Source organism: Helianthus annuus, chromosome 9 (genome assembly GCF_002127325.2).
Source record: "Helianthus annuus cultivar XRQ/B chromosome 9, HanXRQr2.0-SUNRISE, whole genome shotgun sequence".
NCBI classification, from domain to species: Eukaryota; Viridiplantae; Streptophyta; class Magnoliopsida; order Asterales; family Asteraceae; genus Helianthus; species Helianthus annuus.
Window position 1 is genome coordinate 87811670 of NC_035441.2, and position 7830 is coordinate 87819499.

The 7830-nt window shown below is 36.7% G+C and overlaps 1 protein-coding gene across 1 annotated transcript; it reads right to left on the minus strand.

The window, feature by feature from the left end:
- Positions 1-3182: 3182 nt before the first annotated feature.
- Positions 3183-7546, minus strand: LOC110877715 (glucosamine inositolphosphorylceramide transferase 1). Its single transcript, XM_022125907.2, has 4 exons — positions 7054-7546; positions 6758-6880; positions 5590-5757; positions 3183-5090 (listed from the first exon to the last, which is right to left on the minus strand). The coding sequence occupies exons 1-4, from the start codon at positions 7336-7338 to the stop codon at positions 3402-3404; spliced, it is 2265 nt and encodes a 754-aa protein (XP_021981599.1). The 5' UTR covers positions 7339-7546; the 3' UTR covers positions 3183-3401.
- Positions 7547-7830: the final 284 nt, after the last annotated feature.

Below are 7830 nucleotides of genomic sequence, written 5' to 3' on the forward strand. Positions count from 1 at the left end.
ACACCATTTGCTGTTTTGCAGATTCTTCACTGAAATTATGTGCGTTTTTGAGATCCACAGCAATGTTGCATTGAAACAGATTCTTTGAAGCTGATTGACCTTGAGCAGTTGATGATGATCCAGTATGATAACCACTACTTGGAGTTTCTTGATTCACTGTATTTGAACTTTTTGCTGAAAAAGCTGTTTTTGGAGACACAGTCTTCGGGATCATACTACCTCTGTAATACAGCTCCACATTCTGCTGATAAGATGAGTTGTTGACTTTGCTGGATTTCTTGATCTCTAACTCATGACTCTCCAATCTTTCAATCAACAGATCAACCGTCAGATCCTCCGACTTTATCGTGTTCTTCAACATCAAAGCAAGGTACTGCCAGTCTTGCTCATTTGGAAGTGAGTCAAATAATTTGTCAACCAACTCTTCTCGAGTGTATATGATTCCGTGTCTTGCCAGCTCCATCTTCAAATGTCCGAATCTTTCAATCATCTTAGAAACAGATTCGTTTCTCAAACATCCAAACAAATCAAATTCTTTTCTTAACAACTTCTTTTCGTTTTTGACTATCTCAGCACTACCCACACATTTCACTCTCAATTTCTCCCATAGATCTTTTGCATTTGTGTACTCAATCAGTGATATTATATCGTCTCTCACAGACTGATGAAGCAATGCAATGCACTTTTGTTCAGCAACAAAACTTTCTACATTTTCACTGCCTTCTAGATTTTCATAATCCGATCTTTCGATATTGTAACCATTCTTCAAATTCTTCCAACTAGTGTATGCAAACGCTTTAAGCCATTCTTCAAATCTTGTAGCCCATCTATTGTATTCTTCAATCGCCATCAGTTTGGGAGGTTTATTGTACGTCCCATAAGCACTCTCCACACTCAAAGCATTAGACAGAGTTTTCTTTGTACTCGGATTTGAAACGTTCTCATTTGTGTTGTTTGATGTATCATCTCCGGTGTTTCTCGTGAAAGCAAACATGTCACTGAAAGGATTCATAAACTCATCCATATTCATGTATCTGAAACAATCAACAAACACTTAGAAAATTTTTGATTCTTAACAAACACAGTTTCAAACGAAATTAGTTCACGCGAAATTATGAACTCAAGCGAAATATCAGCCTTTAAACTAAATCACTTGTTCACACGAAATACCTACTCAAACGAAATTAGGTATTTCAAGCGAAATAACGTTTTTCGGACGAAATTACCAAACGGAATCTAATTTCGTACGGAATTAGCTTAGTTTCAAACGAAATTAAGCTAACTTGGTGCGAAATTAGGAATTTCAAACGAAATTAGGCACAAAGACTAATTTCGTGCGAAATTACAATGACACTTTCAAACGGAATTATGATGACATCAGCAAGTCCGATCTGTTGTTCAAGCGAAATTATCAATTTTATCAGAATTAGTTTGAATTAAGGTCCAAATCTTTCAAGGATTCGTTAAAACTATGTTTCGCTTATTATATTTGAAAATCAAGCCATTTTGACCGTTAAATCTCGTTCAATTTAGAAAAGAAGGAGTAGAAGTGATTGAATCAAGCTGAAATGGTATGAACTCTTCTTCCTGAGCTCTGATACCACTTGTTGGATCGTCGTGTGACCCTAACGAGTCAATCTGAAGAGTTCAGAATCAATATCAAAGGCGGAATCAGTGATATCGATGTAAACACAGCTTGATACTTCCTAATTATCTTCTCTTATTGATTTCCAAAGCTTTTACAATTCAAATGACAATCCGGCAGCACCTCGGCTCTGAAAACAACAACCTAATTCCCTTCCAAATGACAACAGCAGGTTGGGTATATATAGAGTTGGTAATTCCGCACGGAATCATACAAGCAGAATTACATGTTCATGCGGAATCACATTCCAAACGAAATTAACTAATTTCATGCGGAATTACCTATGTTAATTTCGTGCGGAATTACCATTGTGTAATTCCGTGCGAAATTACCCTTTGACATACAAAACCTGTTTTCCGACCTGCTGAACACTGATTTATCCTATCTAGACACAAGACCTGATAAAGACAAAGTTAACAGACATTAGTGCACCAACATCTCTTAGACTAAACAGTATGGTACTACGACATTGTGTCTGATCCAGCATGGAACCCACTTGATGGCGTGATGACCATCACTTTCTTGAGTGGAAGAACGGTGTGGTTAGACGTGGATAACATCACGCCTCATGGCGAGAATAGTTCAACGTTGAAATGCATATTGTTTATTTCTAGTTTTTAAAAAATATAACAAAAGACGCGGCTCAATGGATTTTTTCGGTAATAACTTGTACTCGTAAACTTATTCAAAAAAATCTAATTACACAGTGTTTATCTTTTTTTTTTATAATTATTCCGATATAAATTTTATTGAAAATTGAGTTGGTATCAAAATAAAGTTTTTCTTGCTCTAATATATGGCCTTTACACGTTTCTTTACAAACTTCTCACTATAAACTACTTCGAATACCCAACAATGATGAAAAGTAGATACTTAACTTTCTTTTGTGTTTTAAAAATCTCAGGTTTTATTTAACTTACTTTATTTATATTTATATAATGGGTTTTTTTTATGTATATTTATGTAATGTTATTGTTGTTTTTTACAATTTGTTAAACATAAACCTATTTTTGTTTTTGAACTGATGTGCAATCTCGACCCCACCCACGTCGAAAGAAAGTGGAAACAGAGCAGAATTTGATGTAACGTTGAGATGATTGTGCATAAAATGTGAAACCACACTTGATAACCTTAGTAGCATACAAAGCTTTGGTAGCAACTCTTAATCTGTATACCTCGTCGACTGGATCACATCTCTAATAGAAAATGTCTTTGGTATGATGTATCTTGTGTTATTAGTAACTTTTATAACAACATAAGCACATGGCTACAACTTATCATAAAAAGGGAAAATTCTAGAAACATATTATGTCTACATCCAATGTTAACCACATGGCTAAGTTTAAAAGGTATAATTCTAGAAACATATTATCTCTACACCCAATGTTTTTAGATGCATATGTGTGTAGGGTCCCATCTGAATATTCATTTGAACAAACATTTTGTTTGAAATTTCAATAGTTCCAACATTATGTCGTTAAAACTTATGTTTTTCAATATATTTTATTTTATTTCAAAATTTTAAACGTCTTAGAGGTGATGTAATTTGTTGAACCTTTGATCCTCAATTCAACAACCCTGAAATAAAGTCTTCAAAGGTATGTATGTACAAACTTCACTTTCCACCTAAACACACAACCTAATCTGCTAACCTCCACACTTGACCTCACACAAAACATTCATTTTTAATAAATAAAATAAACCACACTTCTAAAAAACAACCAAAATGTACATTGTCTTGAGGCCGGTGGTGGTGCTATTGATCCCACCCGTCCTTCCTCCTCCGAAACTCCACCATTCTGCTGGATATCCCGCCGTACAATGTGGTAAACCTCTCTAAGCACTTACTTCGCACGCGATAGTGCGCTTGAGTGTTTTCACTGATCGCGACCCTTGAGAACTTTGAAGTATCGATAGTCCAAGCTGGTTTAACATACTCCACAGATGTCCCCGACGATGTTGCATTCGCATACAAGAAATTCATCAACACGTCTTCACAGTTGAAAAACTCGTCCACCACAGCCCGCCCTGCTGCAGCTTCCTCACTCCAGTACCGCCTGAACGCCGCTTGATTATCCATAAAGGCTGCACCCGTCAAAATCATGTTATACCTGTTGAATTTTCGAGCATGTTTCTCACCTCGGTACTCCAACGGTCCCAGCCCGTTGACAAGGCGTGGATAAAACCCGACTAGCCGGTCCGGATTCTCCCTCCATACTTTGAACCCGCGTTCGATGTGATCACAGCTCATGATGATGTCATCGTCTAGCTCGAGGACGGCTCTAGTTTTTATCAACGGGTCGATTTTGAACCGGTTGTTTAATGAGTTCTTTTCCTCAACACGGATTCTCACTGGGACTGACGAGTCAAACTCGGTTGGATCTGGTGGTGTCCCTTTGTTCCACACCACCACGATCTCACGAACCGAGGGGCACTGCGAGTAATGTTTTATGTACCATTTCAAGTTCCATAATCGGGCATCGTAGGTCATGGCTAACATCGTAAACTGAGAATACTGGTGGTTAATGGCGTATGACTCGTGACCACCACTTCCGCCATATATGTATCCGATTCCAACAAACATCAACCCAATGGAAGCAATCAAGAGGACAACAAATGCAAACCGACCAAGGCTCGTTTTCGGGTTCATCTTGCACCGAAGAACCGAACTCAAGCGGTTCAACCGGCTCAAGTAATGTCTTAACCGAGATGCCAACAAGCTTGATCGCCCCCAAACCAAAAGCGAATCACTTCTTTTATTTATACTATGTGGGCACCAACTTAGCGGGACAATGCACCTCACGAACCCGAGCAACATACCCATTACGAAAACTAGCGAACCAGCGGCTAAGATCAACAACCACCCAACAATTTTTCTTCTTGTCATGTCACCAGACGGGGTTCGGTCCCCATCTGAAACTGCGATCCACTTACCGGAATTTAACCGTTGCACATCTAGATGATGGGATCGAGCACCATTCCACGCATTTTTACCTTTGGTCGGTTTTTCGAACCCTAAATCGACTTCAACTTCCTTGTAATTGTAAGGGTTAAGAACTTCAATTTTGAAGACACGAACACGTTTACCGTATGTTTCACCGTCATCTTGACCCAACCGGTACATGTTACCATTGTAGAAAAAGGGCCGACCTCCGTTTCGAGCTCCAGTTTTTTTGTCCGTGTTGTAAACAGGGTTTTTCTTATGTTGTTTCCATGGACCAAAGGGCGTGTTGCTATACCATATCTCAAGCTCTCCGTTCTTTTTGGTGCTGATTCGACTATGATCCGAACCGAAAAGCCAGTATCTCGATTCGTATTTCACGATAAACGAATCGATTAGAGGGCGTTTCAAGATGACTTTTTCGAGTTTCCATTTCAATGGAAACTCGACTGCTCTGTAAAGCCGTAGATCACCCTTTTTACTTCCTTCGGGCATCATATATATCTGAACAAATAACAAAACATTAGCCAATAAACATAAGAATATGACTAATTTATAAATATTCATTTAAGGAGTCTTCATAGACCTTTGAAACCGGCCAAACTATCTCAACTGAAACACTTTGGCCGGTTTGAACAAATTTTTAATCAAAAGTTTTAATCGTTTAAAACTTTTAATACAAACTAACAATTTTGTAAAATAAAAGGTAAAGACCAACATACTGAACCCCTTTAACCTAGATTTATTTAAATTTTTCACTTATAAAAATTATTATATTTCAAACTTCTAATACTGAACCGTTTAGCTTAAGGTTTTGGAAACAAAAAAAAAAAAGTTAAAGCCAAACTGGCCATAGTGAACCACTGAAACTGCCGGGCGGGCCCACCAAACGCACCCAGCCGGCTTGATTTATCATTTTAATTCAAAAAATTGTGTCCAAATCGGCCAAACCAGTCCGCGAACACTCCTAAGTCCTAATCTATTTATGGTTTAAAAATCGTACTTGACCATTGTAGTCAAACACGTATGGATACGAGAGATGCCATTCTTCGTCCAACACGACACCCATTTGTTCCCATGACGCGCCATGGTCCATGCTTCTCGCAACCCCAATATCACCTTGCATGGTGATCGAATTCTTGGTCTCAAAGAACAAGTAGAGAACGTCTCCCTGAAACAGATTTTGATTTTCTTGGTCAATGGTCAAACATAATAATTATTTTTTTCTTTTTCTATTTTTAATTCGATTATATTTATTTTCTTGTACCAAAAGAATACAAAACCTACGAGATTAAATTCCACAGAAAGGAACATTCTTTTTGAGTTTGTCAAATTTGAATTGAGTATCCGGAAAGATGGCTACTTATGAATAGTCTTGGAAATTTGAATATACATAATTAAATTATTTACTTTTTAATTCTTTTTGTTACGTTATACGGTATTTCGCAAATTTTTTTATTTATTATTTCATAATTATTCAATTTAATTTTTACTTTATATGATCATTAACAAACATACTTGCCAAGTTACATTAAAACAGAAGGTAGACGGGCAAAAAGCTGCGCCACCACTCATTTCTAAATTATAAATAAATAGCAACTATCAAAAAGCTTCTTGCTGTTCGCCATAGTTCTTGCCGATAAATAAAAAGTGACCGTAACAAAAGTACATCGAAAACATTATTTTGGGACATAGTAAACACGTTTCATCTCTTGAATCGTAAACAATAATCCATGACGATTTCTTCAACCTTTATGTTTTTCTAGTTATACGAATACACCAAAAACATATTAAAAATCGAAAGACTTGTCACGGGCAGAATGGATAATTACGAAGAAAACAATTATTAGATGGCAAACGGCAAATAAAGTGGTCAAACTCATCACATGTATTATCTCATCATCCTAGTACAAAATTAATTCCAAAACCATTACAAATAATTCGAAAATTCAAAAATCTTTCAAATAAATGAAAATTTAATTCAAAAAAATCAACAATCAAATCCTTTAAAATCAGTACAAAATCAATTCAAAAAATCAAATTCTTTCAAATTAATTAGAAAACGAAAAATCAATTCATGTCTAAAACCAGAGTCATGTAATAAAATAAAAATAAAAAAAAAACATAAGAAAAAACACAACTTCAAGGATCAAACATGCATACAAAGTTACCTGAAGATACAGAAACGGGTCAGCAACAAAATTACTGGGGTACCCAGAACCCGTAACCGACCCACACGTCACAATCGGGTTAGCCACAGGCCATGCGGCACTCGTATTCTCCCAAACATTCATCTGCAAATCAAACCCATGTCAATTCCAAATTCCAAATTCCAAATTCTACTAGTACTTTTAATTACTTAATGAATTAATTAAAGTATTAAACACACACACAAAAAAACCCCCCAAAATATCCCAATTTTAATTCCAACCAAACATAAAAACCTTAACACAAACAAACAACTTACAGCTTCAATCGGTTTAAGCGAAAACGGCGAATCACCATAGAAAACTCCGATAGCCCACGAACCTTCACTGTCAGGTTGACAACCCACTGAACCGCTTTCGTAGTTATTCCCGTTGTACATCATGTTGGTGTACAACAAACCAATTGAACTGAACAACATAAATGAAACACACAGAAATGAGATAGTAGATGAAGCGCCGCCATTATCGTGCACGCGCCACCACCGTGTACGGTGGGTTTTCTCGGTGGGTCCGCCCGTAACAACCACGGTCTGGCCGGAAACCATATCGCTGGAAAATAAAGTTTTTGAGAAAAGGTGACGGAAAACGATCACTTAAGTTTTAACTGGTGGAACATCAAACGGAGTAGTTTGTTGTGTGAATTGAGGTTTTGGATTGTGGAGAATGGAATTATTATAATTATTATAATTATTGATTTTAGAAGGTGGTTTTGATTTTGTGTTTGAAAGTTGAAACCAGAGAAAAGTGTGAGAGAGGAAGCAGTGGGTGTAATAGTTATAGGGGTGGGGGAAACGTGGCTGCTGGCGTGTATTTGTTGACGAGTGACTTTGGTTTGAATTTACGAGTTTGACAGAAGTTTCTGACTCCTTTTCACTTTTACCTTTGGATTAGAATATTTGTTTTTTTCCTTTTTTTTTACAATTTTTTATATTAATGATAATTATTTATATTTGTTTTTTCTTTTCTTTTTTTGAATAGAGTTAAATGTCATTTTATTCTATGTGGTTTGGGCCATTTTGTCAGTTTAGTTCAAAAGT